The sequence below is a fragment of the Crotalus tigris genome, unplaced genomic scaffold (genome assembly GCF_016545835.1).
Source record: "Crotalus tigris isolate CLP2741 ecotype Arizona unplaced genomic scaffold, ASM1654583v1 scf7180000018164.764771, whole genome shotgun sequence".
NCBI lineage: Eukaryota > Metazoa > Chordata > Lepidosauria > Squamata > Viperidae > Crotalus > Crotalus tigris.
The window spans coordinates 130234-150028 of NW_024096858.1; the positions used below are offsets into that span (position 1 = coordinate 130234).

Sequence of the window (19795 nt, forward strand, 5' to 3'; positions counted from 1 at the left end):
AAAAAAGGTCAGAGACGTATAGCTGAAGATATTCCAATAAGTTTAAAGTGAGGTTGAATCAAAATGACCACTAATAGTGATATTTAAGAAAGCCAAGTTTTCATCCTTCAGATTTTAAGACTAAAGCAGGGGTAGGCAACCTTGGCTCTTTTATGACTCGTGGACTTCAACTCCCAGATTTCCTGAGCCAGCCATGCTGGCTCAGGAATTCTGGGAGTTGAAGTCCACGAGTCATAAAAGAGCCAAGGTTGCCTACCCCTGGACTAAAGGTACTATATCAATTAGAATCTATTGTTAGGATCCCATTGCTGTTGCAACATTTTATTGCTCAGAACCTCAAAGCATGTTCCTTCCTGATAAAGCAAAGATTTATTCTTTATCTCGAACCGGTTTCCCAAAAACAAAGTAAAATCCACAAAAGGTTCTACCTGATTTTTGAAAAGGCGTCTGTTACAAATAGCTTTAATCCTGCGGTCCCATGAACGAAGGCACATAAGAAGGAATGCACACACGCCAAAGAATAAAGAGCCGAGTCATTTAATCGTTTTAGCAGTATTAAAAATTTCAAGGAGGGATTTTGATTAGCGCTTTTAATGCAACAGTGCTGGGTTAGTAACTTCTTAGGCAGATAGGAAAAGGAAACTGGTACGGTTAAATGCTGTATAAAAGGTTGAAAAGTATCTAGCCTCCACGTACATGGGTGATAAAACGTTTTTGTTCCACCTACAAGTCCAAAATAGACGGATGAAATGCAGTGCTGTAGAAAGGATGAGTTCAAATATACACGTAAAACAGGCTAGTGGCCAAAAGGTTAGGGCGGACAGTGTAAAAACACCCTTTACCAGCCCTTGCTTCAATTCTGCTGAGAACACGTCCCCCAGCAGCCACAGCCAGCCCTGAAAGTCTGGACACTGTAGTCCTAATACACTTGGAAGGCACTACGCTGGGGAAAACCGCACATAATTCCCTCGTTACTGTATATTTTGGTTTTGTTTTTTTCTTCATAATTACAGCATTTATAATTACTGAGCCTCTGTCCTCTGAAAAAGGTGGGCTTTCTGGATATGAGCAGTGCTTCATTTGGGGGTTAAGATGCCATTTTGCGAATCATATAGTTCAAGATACCACCATTACGAAAGTAGGTGAGCTCCACGTCGGTGTCAAACCTCATGACGGCTTGAAAGGTTTTTCCTGTGTCCAACTGTGGAGAGAACACAAAGATGACAAGGAGGATTAAGGAAAGCTACCATGGTTTAAGACGGGTAGGCAACCTCGGCTCTTTTATGACTCTTGGACTTCAACTCCGAGAATTCCTGAGCCAGCTATTCTGGGAGTTGAAGTCCAAGAGTCATAAAAGAGCCAAGGTTGCCTACCCCTGGTTTAAGAAGTTCAAACGGGGACTTTTAAAAAAAAATTATGTCAAAACTCCAAAGAAATAGGATCTCCTTGGAAATAACATTACATCACTATACATTCTTTCCTGGATGCATTCTTTGGGTGTCTCCTAACTTCTTAAATGAGCAATCTGAGGGGTCGGGGACATGAAAACAGTGTTCAAAGGTGCACACACAATATTTCCAACAACTGTGGGGCTCAGGGCTGCACATATTACTTATTCAGGCAACACCCATTAGAACACTCACCTCACAACTAGAACTTGCCATTCAACCCAGTGGTAAAAAGTTGCTTTTCACTGAATTAAAAACTCTTTTGTTTCTTCTGGGAGTCTGAACCCCAGAAGGCTGACCCTCTCTTTGTACCAGCCCCTTAGGCATTGGAACACTGCTATCATGTCATCTCTAGTCTTTATTATTATTAAACTAAACATACCTAATTCCAGCAACTGTTCTTCATATGGTTTAGCCTCCAGTCCCCTGCTCATCTCTGTTGCTCTTCGCTGCACTCTTTGAATTTAGTCTGACTTGCTTCAATAGAAGCAAAGGCTTCCATGCATGGGAATTCTGATTTATCACATTTTAGCAATAGGAACAGCACTTAGACTTGTATACTGCTTCACAGAGCTTTACAGCTCTCTCTAAGCGATTTACAGAGTCAGCCTGTTGCCCCCAACAATCTTGAGTCCTCATTTTACTTGGAAGGATGGAAGGCTGAGTCAACCTTGTGCTGACCAGGAATTGAATTCCTGGCAGTGAGCAGTGAATTAGCCTGCAATACTGAAATTCTAACCACTGCACCACCACAGCTCTTTTATAAGGGAACATAACTCAAAATCCCTTGATTATTTCTATGCCCAAAGACTGCTAATATTTTCAGGCTTAGGCACCCTTTTCATTCCTTAAAATCTTGCAAAATCATCAAACCTTGAAAGATTTCAGTGATTCAAAGTCAATTCAAGAGCTTGTTCAGACTCCAAATTTCGTTCCTTAAACCTGACGCGCAGCCACCCAACATAACTGCACGCTCTTCATGTATGTACACACAGATACATAGCATTGCTATACAGCAGGGGTCCCCAACACCGGTCTGTGACCAGTACCGGTCCGTGGCATGCCAGTAACCTATCCACACAAACAAACAAAGCCCCATCTGCCAGATGTAGGCAGCATACAAAACCACACCCCCACCGGTCCGCAGAAAAATATCTCTCCACGGAACCGGTCCCTGGTGCTCAAAAGATTGGGAACCTCTGCTCTACAGTATTAAAATAATGCCACCCCTGGAAATGCTTACTTTGATCTGGATATTCATTCTGGGCGTCAGGTCCTCAGGAATAATAATTGTGTAACGTTCCCGCCCTGTCAGTCCTAGGCTTTCTGCATCCTGGCCCGGGAGATATTGTAGGGGAATAACTCCCATGCCCACCAGATTACTGCGGTGAATCCTCTCATAGCTCTCTGCAAGGACTGCTTTGATACCCTGAGGAACATACACACACGCGTTAATAGTTAAATTAAAAAGTTGTAGAAGTGGCAACTATGCAGACAGAAGATCTCAGGTCCATTCTTAACACTTCTAGGTAGGATTGGGAAAAAGTCAATAGTTGGTGATGCTGTGCTAGATAGATCAGTGGTCTGCCTCGAAGAAGTAACTTCTCCATTTTCTGGTCTTAAGACATTTGAGAAGTTTGCCAACCGAAAGCTGCAAAGCAACAAGTCAACTTTCCCTCAAAAGGGCAATCCCATCATAAATATGAACTGAAGGAAGACATGGCAGGCAGAGGCAGAGGACCACTGAAAAATCCAAATATATAAATGCACATATATTGTGTATAAATGAAGCAGTGTATTTCAGTCTGGAGCTTGAACCTAGAACAGGGGTAGGCAACCTTGGCTCTTTTATGACTCGTGGACTTCAACTCCAATGCTGGCTCAGGAATTCTGGCAGTTGAAATCCACGAGTCATAAAAGAGCCAAGGTTGCCTACCCCTGACCTAGAACTTATGGAAGCTAAATTCATCCGCTGAACCAAAATCTTGAATGTCTCTCGTCAGACTTATTGGGCAAAACATTCCTCTACTCCTTTCCCAGATCCTGAACATACCATGAATTTGGGGGGGGGGAACTATTAAAATGCCTAATTTCAGTGGTAATATATCAGCGTGCTTGGGGGCTCAGGGGTGGCCATTTGAAGGACTCAGTTTGCAGAAAGTCCCCTAATCCTCTTTGTTGCTCTTCACTGGACTTTTTGAATTTAGTCCGACTTGCTTCAATAGAAGCAAAAGCTTCCGTGCATGGGAATCCTGATTTATCACATTTTATAAGGGAATATGACTTAAAACCCCTAGATTATTTCTATGCCCAAAGACTGCTAATATTCTCAGGCCTAGGCACCCGTTTCAAGCCATCATTCTTTGAAATCTTGCTAGATCATCAAATCTTGAAAGATTTCAGTGATCTGATCCAAAACAATATACAATCTCATTGGGCTCTGAACAGATACAGTTGGGAGAAACAAATGCAGTACTGCCCTTGGATGTCCTGCTGCTAAACCCCAATGTTTTAATTTTGGCATTAGGGCCTATTCAGACATAATGCCTAGCTAGGACTAAGTACGACTAAGTACTTCATAACAAGTAGTACATACAGTTGAAGTTGAAGTACTGACGATGGGGAACAGTATCTGCACAAAGGACTTAAAACTGAAGTTGAACCTGCTGAACACAAGTCAACAGTACGACAAGGTGGCTAAAAAGGCAAATTTGGGCTGTATCCATCAAGTTTAATTTTCAAAATCAGAGGAATGGATCCACTGTATTGGTCAGAACCCACTTGGAGTGCAAGGACGAATTCTGTCCATAACTCTTTCAGAAGGATTCAGTCAAAGGGTAACAGGAGCAAAGAAATGCAATGAGAAGAATTAGGGATGTTGATTAGTTTGGAGAAAAGATAATTGGGGGGGGGGAAGAGGTGAGGGGATATGACAGCACTTTTAAATTGTTTGAAGTTGTAAAAAGAAGGTCCAGATCCGTTCTCTACAGTCCCATAGAATACAGATAGTCTTCAGCTTATGACCACAATTGAGCCCAACATTTTTGTTGCTAAGCGAGAGAGTTTTGTTAAGTGAACTTTGCCCCATTTTACGACCTTTCTTGCCACAGTTGTTAAGTTAGTGACACGGTTGTTAAGTGAATCTGGCTTCGGCGTTGACCAGCAATTGTCTCAAAAGGGGATCACATGACTCCGGGACGCTACAACCGTCATAAATGTGAGTCAGCTGTTCAGCATCTGAATTCTGATCCTGTGACCATGGGGGTGCTGCAACGGCTGTGTGAAAAACAATCGTTAAGTAACTCTGAATGGTCACTAAACGAACCGTTGTAAGTCGAGGACTGCCACGTAAAAAAACGTCAACCTACAAGGATATATCTGAAAGAAAAAAAAAACCCCTCCTAGCAGAAAGAGGGGTTTGACACGGAGATTGAACAGACAACAAAAACCTGAGAGCAGAAGATGGGACTCCCATTGATTTATCCCATGGGTAGGCAACCTTGGCTCTTTTATAACTCGTGGACTTCAACTCCCAGAATTCCTGAGCCAGCATGGCTCAGCTTGGAAACCTCTCCCTTATCCCTCAGCATGGCTGGCTCAGGAATTCTGGGAGTTGAAGTCCACGAGTCATAAAAGAGCCAAGGTTGCCTACCCCTGGTTTATCCAAACCTATGATGTTATGACACTTACCCTTCCTAAAATAGCTTACTCACCAGTAGGAAAGGCCCCTTGGCAGCCCAGTCCCGGGAGCTTCCCGAACCATATTCCTTACCGGCCAGTATGATGAGTGGGTGGCCGTCTTTTTGGTATCTCTCAGAAGCATCAAATACGTCCAGCTAGAGGCACCGAATGCAATTGAAGCTCAATTAGGGAAGCAATGTGATTCCTTCCTTCTATGTCTATTGCAGATGAACTCATTAGCTATTATAGCATAATGCCTTTTACACTAATACAGGGCTATAAAAAAATAATGAACTATGAAAGCCCAGTTGGCTCCTTCCCTGTAACTCATTCATTTGCCAAATGAAACTAATGGCCCTGTATCTCTACTCCAATTAATGCTCTTATATATATCTTATAAGGATATATATATACCTTATCCTTTCCACCAATTTTTCTTCTAATTTCTTTATAACTGTAGCCTTGTTCACTTAATAATACTATTTTACATCGCTTTCTGGACAAGCAGTCAACTCTTTGCACCATGACTTTAATTTTATTACGTTTTACAAGCTCACTAAATGAAAGAACACAAAAAAACCCAACCAGCCTGATAGCGATCACATAACACACTGACAAATGTCCTCCTCTCAGCTTCAATACAGGACATCAATAACTGAATCCCACTGTGATCTGATTGGCTCATTGCCAAATCAAGATGACATCTGATTGGCTCTCTAAACACTCATGCTCATTGGCTACAATCAGATGAAGGAAAGCTACCTGATGTTAACCTAAGCAAATTGTGCTTCCTTTTTCTGGTTATTTGGCTATAACTTTTCATGGAATACAGTACAGATAATTGAACAAACTTTCTGGCGTTACATTCTTGATTAAATTATCTTTCCATTGATATATAATTTTATGGTATTACTCCCCCCCCCCCCCAAAAAAGTGGTGTTATTAGCCATCAAACCTCAACAATACACTTTTCCCAAAAGGTTTCCACAATTTTGGCCACTACTGTATATAAGCACCCTGAAGCCTACTAAACACATAGATTGAAACTTCTGTCTGAAAGGACACAGTCCTGCAATAGCGGGAAAGCCAAAACTACCCCGGTCATGGGGGCAAAACCTAATGCTGGGAGAGAAAATACTTACAGTTTCATCACATGGGAAGTGGATGGTTTGCGGGGCCTGCTTCTTAAGGAATTTGTTCAATAAGCGTATGTTTGCAAATGTTCCTCTCGCCATGACAGCATCATTGCCCCGGCGTGAGCCGTACGAGTTGAAATCTCGAGGAGTGAGACTATCGGGATGCAAAAGAGGCAAGGCTTAATATTCAAAAGTTTAATAAATAAGCAGAGAGATTCAATCCCCTGACATGTAGCTTCAGTCAGTGAAAGATCTATAATAGTACATAGTAGCCACTCAAACCACCTTGATTTGACAGTATTATCTCAAAGGTTCAGTTGGCGGAGTAGCTATGCTAAGAGGAAGGGTTAGGGCAGGGGTAGGCAACCTTGGCTCTTTTATGACTCGTGGACTTCAACTCCCAGAATTCCTGAGCCAGCCATGCTGAGGAATAAGGGAGAGGTTTCCAAGCTAAGCCATGCTGGCTCAGGAATGCTGGGAGTTGAAGTCCACGAGTCATAAAAGAGCCAAGGTTGCCTACCTCTGGGTTAGGGTGAGAAAAACAAAAATCTTTCAAGCCTTCTCTAACCTGGACCCTTCCGATTTGTTGAGATGCAACTCCAAAATTTTCTACCATGCTGGTTGACCATTCTTGGACACCCAATCCCAATCATGTCTTTCGGATGCTATATTTGAAGATATCATCTTCTAAAAGATGATCAAGGAAGAATAGGCTTTTGGGGCATCTCCAAAACATTTTCAAAACATTTAAGAACATTTTTAAATGATCCCTTGTAATGGTACGTGACAAAACCTTGAGAAACCGGCAAAGCAATGTTGCAAAGATACAGCCTGAAGCTGCGTAACAGATAAGAGGAAGAGGCTCGGAAGGGACCGCCCCTTATCTCCTCAGTCTATAAATGAAATGGCGGGAGATCCGTACTTTCAGATTCTGTTAATGTAGCCTTTACAGTGAAGAAGTAGCAGCTTATCTGGTTTGTTTCTCCTCTGTATATTCAGGAAGAGCGACATCCCTAACACAAACAAAAAAAATACAAGGGGCTAAATATGCCAGAAAGATGTTTCAAGGCATGGTAGAAAGAAGGTGGTAATAAAATTTGGAGGATTTAAAGACTGAGGACCTTCACACAAAGCATGCTGGATGGGGAACACTGGGTGCTGAAGTCCACACAGCTTAAAAAAGCTGAGGTTGAGGAACATTGTTCCAGGACACAGGTGACTAGACAGCATGTTTATAACTATGAATGTGCTTCTAAAATGATTCAGAAAATATCCTTTGCCCTTGTGCATGGAAAGCATTTCTCTAATATTCGTTAAAGGAACTATCTTTCTTCTAAGTTAGGATTGGAGTCTGAGGCTGGAAAAAAAAAATCAGGAATCTAGACACAAGAATTAGCACAATGAGGAGAGCAGTTAGAAACTATTTCTTTTCAGCACTGGCAGTAGTTATGTAAACCCAGTAATTGGGTTCTAGACATCGCTGTTGAAATCTACAACCGAGTTACTAAATCAGTGGTTCTCAACCTTTCTAATGCTGCGACCCCATAATACAGTTCCCCATGTTGTGGTGACCCCCAACCACTTATACATCACCGGGTGCCAGGGGCATGGCCAAAGAAAAGGGGGGGAAAATGGTGGACAGCCTTGTTTGGCGACCCCCGTGAAATGGTCGTTCGACCCCAAATGGGGTCCCGATCCACAGGTTGAGAACCACTGGACTAAATGATGGCGAAGAGAGTAGGCAGAATTTCTTTGTCCAAAAGGAATTCCTCTCCCTCGGGGTGTGGACTGGACTCACCCTCTGCTAGTTAAGTAACGGGCAGCCGGACTGTTCCTTGCTATATTCCCTGCAGGAGATATATGGTCAGTTGTCACAGAATCGCCGAGATTCAGCAGGACATAGGCATCAACTATAGATTTAGGGGGAGGAAGCTCCAGGGTCTGGGGAAAAAAAACAGATCAGCAAAATAGGTTCATGTTTGTTGGTCAGGCATATAAATAAGGACTGGTTTATGAGAAGAGAAATTTACCCAGCTTCCATTAGATCCAAAGTATCTAAGAACTGGCCGTTCTTAAATCATATCGGAAAAATCTGAATGGACATAGCCCTTCTTTTTTTCTCACTTTGTGCTATTTTGCGTGGAATTTGGGGGAACCACAAATTCTAGGAAGATCAGTGTTTTAAAATAATCACTAAACTAGCTATTCCCAAAAGCAAATAGGAAATAATTCATGTAGATAATTCCTTAACCAGGGTTACGAATTGCGGCGGGGGGGGGGGCAGTTCACATTCCCCCCTTCTATTTGTATATCCACCTTTTCTCCTGTATCCAAATAGTCTAAAGATTATAAACTGAATGTGTTATTCAGAGCACTGACCTAATTAGAAAGAAAATCTAGTTCAGGGGTGTCAAACTGCCGGCCCGCGGGCCGGTTTCACCAAACTGAAGCCGTGCCCACCCCATTGCCGGCAATGCAAAAAGAGTCGCGATACGTCGCGACACATCACGTGATGAGTTTGACACCTGTGATCTAGTTACTTCAAATACTTTTGCAAATGTAAAAGCTTTATTTCCTACTAATAAATACTCATTTTAATGATCCTTCCTTCCTTCCTCCCTCCCTCCCTCCGTCCCTCCCTCCCTCAAGAGACTTCCTATAAGTCACACTTTGTTAGTAAACATGCTACTTTTGTTTTTACTTTACAAAACTTTCAGAGAAACAAAAAAATCCCCACTTAAATAATTTAAACAAACCACAACACACAAAGCATGTTTGTCAGAAAATTCATCAAAAGGCCACAGAAAGAGAATTACCAGGTTTTCAAAAAATGGAGGAGATTTAATATACGTGGATTTTGGATTCCAACCATATAGTTTGTCTGACGAGACCTCTAGGTCATTCCAGGATTTATTTACTGTCTGAAAAATTTAAAAAAAAATGAGGATACAAACAGCAAATGTAAATATTCTAAATCCCTTTATCTCCAGACTATGGATAAACAAGCAATGTCAGAAAAAAGTTCTTTTTGATCCAGAAACACATGAAAACAAATGCAGGCTTATGTTTATTGTGCAATTTCTGAACTAAGGGCTCCATTCTTTTACACATTCATCTAACCATGGTTATTTTTCTAACTCAAAGTCTGGCTGACCTGATTAAGTCTGAGATCAGGAGAATCAAGTAACGTGCCTATCCCAGAAATTTCACTGCTTCCAACAAAGTTTACATTTTGCTTCCATCAAAATTTGGTCAATCCCATACTGGCACTTTCCTTATCTTTCTGGTGATTTTTTTATTAGAATATCATTATCTCACCCAGTTTACAAAGAAAACTCTTTCTTGTTTTGGGGAAAACCTTTATAATTTTGACTGAAATTTTAACTTGCAACTAACAAGAAGCAAAAGTAACATCTGAGCAAATGCAGAAATTAAGTATTACCTCTATTTTCTGGTAGACCTCTTTAAACATTCCTGGAATTACATATTGACGTTCAATGGCTTGGATTTCATCTCTCAGAGGCCAAATGTCCTTCAGGAAAATCTCTTTGCCTTGTACAACACCTGCAATTAATTCAACATTGGTTTTCAACAGGCACCCTTTAGAGCAGGGGTGTCAAACTGCCGGCCCGTGGGCCAGATACATCATAGCGAAACGGCGCCCACCCCTTTGCCAACAATGGAAAAAGTCATGATATGTTGCGACGCGTCACATGAAGTTGTGAGTCTGACACCCCTGCTTTAGACTACTAGCTTGTCCTCCACAGAGGCAATGAGCTGAACTGGATCTCATTTTCTACAACTAGGTTGATACCTTCTCCATGAACATAAACCCTACATATGTATGATGCTTAATGAATACAGAGAAATATGGAAAATAGTCTTTTATGATCCCTCCCCCCTTATGCATGCATCTGTACACATAGACACGGAGATTTGGCCTGGTTTCTGACTTATTTAAAGTCAGCCCCTTCAAAAGGTCAAATAGTTTGCAAATCATGTCTTACCTAGAGGATCCTTTTCAAAGTCAATCCTTACGGTCCCTGCAATAGCATAGGCGATTACCAACGGAGGGGAAGCCAGATAATTGGCACGCGTGTTTGGATGGACGCGGCCTTCAAAGTTCCTGTTTCCAGACAGCACCCCTACAGCTACTAGGTCTCCCTGCAAAAATATCATCCATATTGAAAAAGAAAATAGTTTCTATTTGTTCACATCGCCCGGGTCCACATATAGTGGTGGCCAAAATTGTGGAAACCTTTTGGGAAAAGTGTACAGTAGAAATGCCACCTTTGGTTAAGTTTCTGCCAATTTTTCTTCTGATTTCTTTAGAACCAGTGCTTTGTGGGGAAAAAAAAGGTGCCAGAACTCACACAAGCCATACAAGCCGCCTTGCGTATCCTACAAGGTTCCATCCAAAAAAGGTGCCGGAACTCCGTTCTGGACGTTCTAAGACAAAAAAAGCCCTGTATAACTGTAGCCTTGTTCTCTTAATAATACTATTTTACATCGCTTTCTGGGCGACCCAGTCAACTCTTTGCACCGTTACCTTAATGTTATTACATTTTACAAGCTCACTAAATGAAAGAACACAAAAAAACTGCAACCAACTTGATAGCGATCACATAACACACTGACAAATGTCCTCCTCTCAGCTTTAATACATGACATCAATAACTGAATCCTACTGTGATCTGATTGGCTCATTGCCAAAACATTGACACCTGATTGGCTCTCTAAACACTCATGCTCATTGCTACAATCAGATGAAGGAAAGCTACCTGATATCAACCTAAGCAAGTTGTGTTTCCTTTTTCTGGTTATTTGGCTATACCTTTTCATAGAATACAGTACAGACAATTGAACAAACTTTGTTGTGTTACATTCTTGATTAAATTATCTTTCCATTGATATATAATTTTATGGTACCACTCCCCCCCCCCCAAAAGTGGTGTTATTAGCCACCAAACCTCAAAAATACACTTTTCCCAAAAGGTTTCCACAATTTTGGCCATTACTGTACAATGTCCATTAAAGCCCCATGAAATCTCACTCCCCTGCCTTAAATCTATGCTAAAAATCCACTTGTTAATATTGAATACAAATGGGAAGTTGGCTTTCAATGTCCAAGTAAAATTCAGTGTTACTTTTCCTTTACTATAAGAGCGAGGAATTCTTTTAAAGCAATACTTTTCACACTTGGCAACTTTAAAATGTTTCATCTTCAATTCCCCGACAGCTTAGGAGTTGAAGTCCACATATCTTAAAGTTGCCAAGTTTGAAAAGTACTGTTTTAAAGCAGGAGTGGGGAACCATGGCCCTTTTATCACTTGTGGACTTCAACTCCCAGAATTCCTGAGCCCCAGCCATACTGGTTTAGGAATTCTGGGAGTTGAAGTTCACAAGTCATAAAGGGGCCATGGTTCCCCACCTCCATTTTAAATGGACATAATTCTAACATTTCAGTTCTTAAACTGTGTAGAGAAAGAGCATAATAACAATCATTAAACAATACATTGACAACGTTAGATCAATGTTAAATAAGCAAAGGAACCTAGAGCACGTAGAACATTTTCCTTTTCAATAGTCGATTGGCAACCACAATTGGCCCAGAAATTTTGGTCACTAAGCAATGTGGTCATTCAACAAATCATCATCAGACCTGATTTTATTACCATTTTTATGGGGGTTAAGTGAATCACACAGTTGTTGGCTTCCCCAATTGACTTTACTAGTTGGAAACCTGCTGGAAAGGTTGCAAATTGCAATTATTATGTGACCACAAGAGCCTGCAACCATCATAAATAAAGTTGACTGCCATGACTGTGGTAGTGGGGTGACAGTTGCAATTTCAAGGATGAGTCAAGGCCATTGTAATTATGAGCTGTTTATTAAATGAACAGTGGTAAGTCAAGGACTACCTGTAGGAACAATAAGCCTTCTATTCTGTGTACTTAAAGTGTTCATATATATTTCCACTGCCTATCCACAAATCTAGCCACTACCAATCCTACATTTTGCTTGGATCTGATCATTTGTATGCAAAATTGCAACAACACAGGATAAAAAAAACAAACAAACCCTCAGCAATACCTGAGTAATGGCTTCAACTACACATTCTGGCAAAGGCCCACTATTACCAATGCATGTCATGCACCCATAGCCAACCACATCAAACCTGTGGAGAGCATGAAAGTCAATATATTACCAATGGACATCTAGTAGAAAAGGACCAAACAATTGCATTTCTATTGTTTGCCAGATCATGTAATAAATTCAGAATAATGATGATGGTGATGGTGACGATGATGGTACATTCTTCCAACTAGGCAAGGAAGCTTTGCATAATCTGATCCCTGTGAAGGGGACAGTGGGGAGGGTGGATAACTGTTTAGGTGTATTGTTCCACATATGAATCGTAACCTCTTCTCACAATCACTCTCAGCCTTTCAGCAAGTATGGTCTTTGTAAAAACTGCTTGTAGTTCAGTTGCTTCAGATTGAGGATGGGAAAAAAAGTTGACTGAGCATAAAAGACATTTCCCAGCTTAACCTTCTTTCTGACACATCAATTTATGGGCAAGGGGTGGGGAAGGGGTGGAGTAAGTATTCAGATTGTGATTTAGTAAAAATTAATATTTAATTTTATAATCCCCACCCATCACGAGACACTTTATCCCAATTTCAGGTGAGCTGGGCTTTCTCATGCATGCATCTCAATATGACATGCAGTAAACATGGCACTTTCCAATTTATTTGGAAAATAAGCGAATCACCCTACCTTGAATTACCCCCTAGGACAGTGATGGCGAACCTTTTAGAGACCAAGTGCCCCAAAACCACCACTCCACCACTGTCCCCGCTCCACTGGGCCCGCTGGACCACCCATCACCTCCATGGCCCGCCACAGATCACCCAGGCAGCCCAGCAGTGCCATGGTGGCCACGCCCTCTGCCTGTGCCCTGCGGCACCATCTGCGTGCAATGGCACCATCTGCGTGCAAGGGCGGAGTCTTGTCCCCTCTGTCCAGCTACCATGTCCTTGGCTGCGCAGCATTGTGTGGGCCGTGCCCAGGGGCGACTCTCCTCCGAAGGGCTGCTGGTGAGGAGGGGGCCGTGGGCGGAGGTGGGGCTGGGACGACGGTGTGTGTGCCCACAGAGAGGGCTCCGAGTGCTGCCTCTGGCACCCGTGCCATAGGTTTGCCACCACTTCCCTGGGACTTAATTTTTCTTTCCTTTTCTTAAGGAATTAATTAAGGAAAGTAGGGTCAAATTTCTTCCACTTTCCAGGTAATCTGTAATCCAGTGAACGAGGCCGGCACATGCAACATTCCCATACTAGCTGTGTGCAGCTGTCTCTTAACCTTCAGAGTCAATGAGATCTTCAATACCATAGGCCTAATATATATATTCTCTTTTCAGTTTGTACTTTTCCCCTCTTCAGCTGAATATATGAATTGGGTTTATATAAAGCCATACAACCAGTGATTTTAAAGGCCATGCAACAATTCTGATTCAATAGTAAAAAGGTGTTTTAGGGCCCACAACATCAAGACCACTAGCCCAGCACTTGTCTGCAACTTCTTAAAGCAGCTGCACCCTGAACAGAGAAGAAGACATGACTAGTTGTGGATAAATACTATATGTATTTGCAGCTCTGGAAATCCAAAGTACTAAACACCCCTAGAGCATATGTAGTTGCAGCTGCTATGTTTTACTTAGATTCTTTTAAGGCAATGTTTTCCTTACTTTTTGGATACAGTACTTGATTAAACGAATGTTTATTTATTTATTTTTCGCAATCGGGAATCTATCTTTGAGAGTACAAATGAAAACTTCCATTCAAACAAACAAACAAGAAAAAAAGAATGTCTTACCCTAGTTGAGCAAGATAAGGCATCACTCCACTCTCTCTTAAATAGTATGTGACTACTCCACTTCCTGGAGACAAGCTAGTTTTAATGTATGGCTTCACTGTCAATCCGGCTTTTACAGCATTCTTTGCAAGCAAACCTGCACGAAGAGTCGTATGTCTTAGGTACCCCAAGGTATATGAGTTTATGTCGTTCAGCCTAGTTTAGGCTATTAATGTTAAAAAAAAAATATTCTGTAGAAATAATCAGAGAATTTAGCCCTAGTTCAGAATATTTACATACATTACTACCCAAACAGGCTCAAATAAATCTCGAGACATCTGTTCCTCTTCAGGTAAGGTTTCCCTCCTGAAATGGAAGGAAATCCAAAACGTGAAGCCTCTGTTTCCCATAGTAACGGTGGTCCTGTTCTTCCTGCCTTTTTGCAACACTTAGAGGCCAAGCAAGCTCCGTGATCCTCATGATAACTCAATGGAATAACTACTGCAACAATGTGCTCTCTATGATTTATGGACTAAGCCGAGGTGGCGCAGCAGTTAGGGTGCAGTACTGCAGGCCACTTTAGCTGGCTGTGTTCAGCAGGTCAGCGGTTCAAATCTCACCGGCTCAAGCTTGACTCAGCCTTCCATCCTTCCGGGGTAGGTAAAATGAGGACCCAGATTGTTGGGGGCAATGTAAATATATATATATACATTGTTTACTGGTGTACACCGCTTAGAGCAGCGGTTCTCAACGTTTGTGTGACGGCGGTGCCCCCCCGCACGTGGCGCGCATGGGGTGCCCCCGCACACGGCGCGCCCGCGCCCGCGCAGCGCCGCGCGCACGCACAGCGCACATGCGCGGCGCCACCCCCGGAGGCACGGCGCCGCCCCCATGCGTAGCACGCATGCGCGGCGCCGCCCCCCAGAGGCGCGCCGCCGCCCCACGCGTGGCACGCATGTGTGGCGCCGCCCCCGGAGGCGCGCCGCGGCCCCCACGCGCGGTGCGCGTGCGCGGCACCGCCCCCCCGGAGGCCCGCCGCGCCCTCGGAGGCGACAAAATGGCGGATCGCCGCGTTTGGCGACCCCACAAAAGAGGTCGCGACCCATAGGTTGAGAACCGCTGGCTTAGAGAGTGCTTCCACTTAAAGCGGTATATAAGTCTCATAAATAAATAAATAAATAAATAAGCCACTGAAAAACAAAGCTGACTACAGCTCAGACTCTGTGTGGCAGTCAGGAAAGCAGTGGTCCAGAGATCTTGGAGAAACCTAACTGTTCAATTTTGTGGAATCTATACTGCATTCAGATATAATAAAATGAACATTCGGGGAAAAAATAAAAGAGGCAGGGGAAACAGCCTTGTCTCTACCAGTTTTCAGCTGATTTTAACAGCTATTCCCTATTTCCAGAAAATTCTTGAATTCAACTTCTACGGAGGGAAATCTAAGAATCTTTCAAACAGTTTGCCGTCAAACTAAATTCCTCAGAAGCTTTTGGGGCACTGCAGTTAGATACACAGTACAGGAAGTCCTCGACTTACAGCCATTCATTTAGTGATGGTTCAAAGGGACAAGGGAACTAAAGTGACCAGTTTTCACACAACCATTGCAGCATCCCGATGGTCATGTGATCAAAATTTGAGTGCTTGGCCATTGGCATGCCTTTATGATAGTTGCATTGTCCCAGGATCATGTGATCACCATTTGTAACCTTCAGAGCTGACTCCCAACATGGGGGAAGCAAAGTCAATGGGGGAGGCCAGATCTGCTTAATGACTGCATGTTTCATTTAACAACTGCAGTGATTCGCTGAACAACTGCATCAAAAGGGTCATAAAATGGGGGCAAAACTCACATTAACAATTGCCTTGCTTAACAACAGAAATTTCAGGCTCAACTGTGCTCGGACGTCGAGGACTATCTGTTTATAACTGTGATTAACTGGTGCTCTAGATGGCTACTTACCAGCTCCAAGCATCACAGAAGGATTGCTAGTGTTGGTACAGCTGGTGATAGCAGCAATCACAACTGAGCCATGTGTTAATTCAAACTCCTTGTCACAGTAGACAAACTTGACATGGTGGTTGTGACATTCGGGAGCAATCTGAAAACCTTTAAATCCTTGCTGCAAATAGAAATAAACAAAAACATATACCGGCATATAAGATGACTTTCTAAAGCATGCAAATCGGCTCCAAAGTCGGGGGTCGTCTTATACGCCGAGTCGTCTTATATGCCGGAAATTATGGTAGTTTCCGGCGTATAAGATGACTTTCTAAGCATGCAAATCGGCTCCGAATTTGGGGGTCATCTTATATGCCAAGTCATCTTATATGCCGGAAAATACGGTATATATTTTTAAAGAAAATTAAAAATTCGGTAAGAAATGCTCAGACAGAGCTAGTTGAGGATATCTGGGAGTTGAAGTCCCCACAACTTAAAGTTGCCAAAACTGAAAAACACTGACCTAGAGGTTTGAAAAGCTGCCACAAAATATTGTAGCGTACCCAATCCTTTTGGTGGTCCACCCAGCATGCTCTGTTCCATTCTATCATCTCTCAGTTTCTCATAATTTCCTTCCAATTGTCAGCGGTTTTTTTCCATATCAATCAGTTTGGGGTTTTCTTTGTTGCCTTGGATTATAATTATATTACTGTAATCATCATTACACTGCGCCATCATGGAAGAGCCCTGGTGGCGCAGTGGTCAGAATGCAGTACTGCAGGCTAATTCTGCTGCCTGCCGGCTGCCTGCAGTTCGGCAGTTCGAGTCTCACCGACTCAAGGTTGACTCAGCCTTCCATCCTTCCAAGGTCGGTAAAATGAGGACCCAGATTGTTGGGGGCCATATGCTGACTCTGTAAACCTCTTAGAGAGGGCTGTGAAGCGGTATATAAGTCTAAGTGCTATTGCTATCATAACAATTTGGGAAGCTTTACAGTTCTCTTGAATGTGCTGACAGACATCCTTTTGTTTGTGGATAGATGGGAGTAATCACATGAATTTGTATCACGTGAATTGCCTTTGATTAATTTTAAACCTATTTAAATAAAATAAATTCATTCCCCCCCTCCAGCTCTACCTTTATATTGAAAAGGTGGATCCTTGTATGTCATTCAAAGCCTGGTGCAACTGAAGGATATACAATATTCTGCATATATTATGTGTTTCACAGACAAACACTCTGTAAAAATGCTGGTGAGAAGAGAAATATTTTATTTCTTCTTCCTCACCTAGCCAGTTGGAATTACCAACTTCGCAAATGTCTTAGCAGAATTTGGTGGAACTTTCAGTCTTCCAGTTGATTTTTGACTCCATCCTTCATTATCCTCAATAATCTAGGATAACAAAAGCTGTAGTCTAATCTGGAGGAACCTTTATTCTGTGCTGTGGCCTGGGAATGGTCATGACAGTATAAGTATGGTATAGTCTTTGGCTGATTAAATGCCATGCCACAGTTATCAGCATCCTTTTAGCTACAAAATCCCTTATTTTTGCACAACAAAACTATTACAATCCTGTCTTTGAAATTTAGGCACAAAGTTGGCTTCACTAGTAAAATAAAACACATTGTCCTAAAGAATCAAACTTTACATTTACATATATATATATATATATATATATTTATATATATATTTATTTATATGTAGGTCTTTGGTTGTTCGGGTTTTCTCCCGTGTAAAATTGGAAGTGTCTTGGCGACGTTTCGACGAAGTCCCATTCGTCATCTTCAGGCCGGTGTTTTCAGCTTCGTGCTTTGTGTTTTCAGCTTCGTGTTTTTGCTGCTCGAAGCACGAAGCTGAAAACACCAGCCTGAAGATGACGAATGGGACTTTGTTGAAACGTCGCTAAGACACTTCCAATTTTACGCGGGAGAAAACCCGAACAACCAAAGACCTACATACAAACACCCGCGAAAACCTCAGAAAACATTTATTTATATATTTATATATTAAAAGAAATACGACTCTTGGGAATATCCATACTACTAAAATAATGATCACCAAGAGAATACTTTAAAAGAATAAAATTTAATCAATCAACCTAGCTTTCATCAAAATATACTTGACATCGTCAGGGTTAAAAGGCAAGTATATATATATATATATATATATATATATATATATATATATAATATATTATATTATATTTAAGTCTGATCCACAAGCAGATTCTCCACAAATAAGCTTGACTAGCCTCTCAAAAGCAAAGTATCTTCTGCACATTAATTATAAATAAACATATCAGAAGTGAGATCACATACCAAACAAAGAGGGTATATTTTAAATAGAAAATAGCATCACCTTTGCTCCCAAGCAGCTCTCAAAATCCTTCTTCATGTCAGAGACAGCTACCTTGTCCTGTGGCCTTTTAGGACCACTGCAACACGGCACAACGGTTTGCAGGTCCAATTCTACAATCTACTGAAAAGAAAGGAAGCAGGAAGGAACAGAAACAGAGAGGTGCTAGCTTGCTTGAAACTGCCCCCTTATATATTTACACAAGTAGCCCTCGACTTACAAGTGTTCATTCAGTGACCGTTATTATGATGGCACAGAATGAAGGGACTTACAACTCATGCCCAAAAAAAGAGGTTTAATTAAAAAAAAAAAAAAGGCCACTGCAGAAGCTAAAAGGGAGTCAGACAAGCAACAAAAAGCTTGGGAAACTTTCTTTGGAAAGCTTTTTGCTGCTTGACTCTCCTTAGCACCTAGCTTCTGCTGTGGCCTTTTGCTGCAGGTGCTGAGCCCTTGCAAAGTATTTTCCTTCAGCTCTCACACAAACAATCCCCAGAAGGATTTTCTTTGCTTCCTTCCTTCTCCCGCCTCCCTTTTTTCAACCATTTTTTCAACGAAAGGCTCTTTTCCTCTACCCTTCAACCTGGCAGCCATTCATCGAGGTAAGTAACATGCAGATTCTGTCATCCTCTTTCCAGGGATGCAGAAAATTTAGCAAATTTCAGTGGTTAAAGGGGAATTAAGATGAAGGAGAAATTAGCTTCAGCACCTAATAAAAGGGGAGGGAGAAAGATCGACAAGTCTGTTCCCCCCCCAAATGCTTTTTTTCTGTTTTCTTTACTGGAAAAAATAGTGGGTTTATGAGGGAGGGGTAAAGCAAGGGAAAGGTTTGGGAAAGCTCACCCCTGCATTTAGGGGGCTGGCTTCCGACTACCAGCTGAATGGGGCAGAGGCCTAATCCCCAAGCCCGGCTTCATTCTTTTTGCAAAATGCACCACTGGATTGATTACTAAGCTCCCTTCCTGGTGTTTCAAAGCATCAGGGCTTCTCGTGGCCAGCCAAGCACATGGGCTTGTTTGGAAACCTCTTTAGCACTTGAACCTCATTTTGCTGGGCTGGTTTTGGCTTTGCACCCTTTTTAACTGTTCGCCTGCCTCCTTTTTGGATCGAGCTGGGTGGTAGGCCTCCCAGGAGCCGATCCCATCCATGAGACATCTCTCGTCCACTTAATAACCCGTGTCATTTAACAACTACATCAGGAACAACAGGGGTTGGAGAGGGGTTGCAGGGGCCATTACAGTCATAAGTTGAAGATTTACGTACTACAGTTGTAAGTCAAGGACTACCTCTATGTTCTGTGTAATTTCTCCCATCTAGTGTCCCTATAAATATGCTGAGAGCCACATCCTCTAGGACAGTGGTTCTCAACCTTTTTAATACC

At 42.2% G+C, this 19795-nt stretch overlaps 1 protein-coding gene across 4 annotated transcripts in view; it reads right to left on the minus strand.

Annotated features, from left to right (window-relative positions):
- Positions 1-521: 521 nt before the first annotated feature.
- The window catches only part of ACO1 (aconitase 1), a 51295-nt gene continuing 32021 nt past the window's right edge, over positions 522-19795 (minus strand). For all 4 annotated transcript variants that reach the window (XM_039348625.1, XM_039348624.1, XM_039348627.1 and 1 more), the window contains exons 10-21: positions 18421-18537; positions 16083-16242; positions 14141-14276; positions 12359-12443; positions 10273-10429; positions 9708-9829; positions 9082-9186; positions 8064-8206; positions 6272-6419; positions 5162-5284; positions 2692-2877; positions 522-1201 (exon numbers count right to left, since the gene is read on the minus strand). In XM_039348625.1, coding sequence (XP_039204559.1) covers positions 1088-1201; positions 2692-2877; positions 5162-5284; positions 6272-6419; positions 8064-8206; positions 9082-9186; positions 9708-9829; positions 10273-10429; positions 12359-12443; positions 14141-14276; positions 16083-16242; positions 18421-18537 — 1596 coding nt within the window. In that variant the 3' untranslated portion in view covers positions 522-1087. The remainder of the gene's footprint in view (positions 1202-2691; positions 2878-5161; positions 5285-6271; positions 6420-8063; positions 8207-9081; positions 9187-9707; positions 9830-10272; positions 10430-12358; positions 12444-14140; positions 14277-16082; positions 16243-18420; positions 18538-19795) is intronic.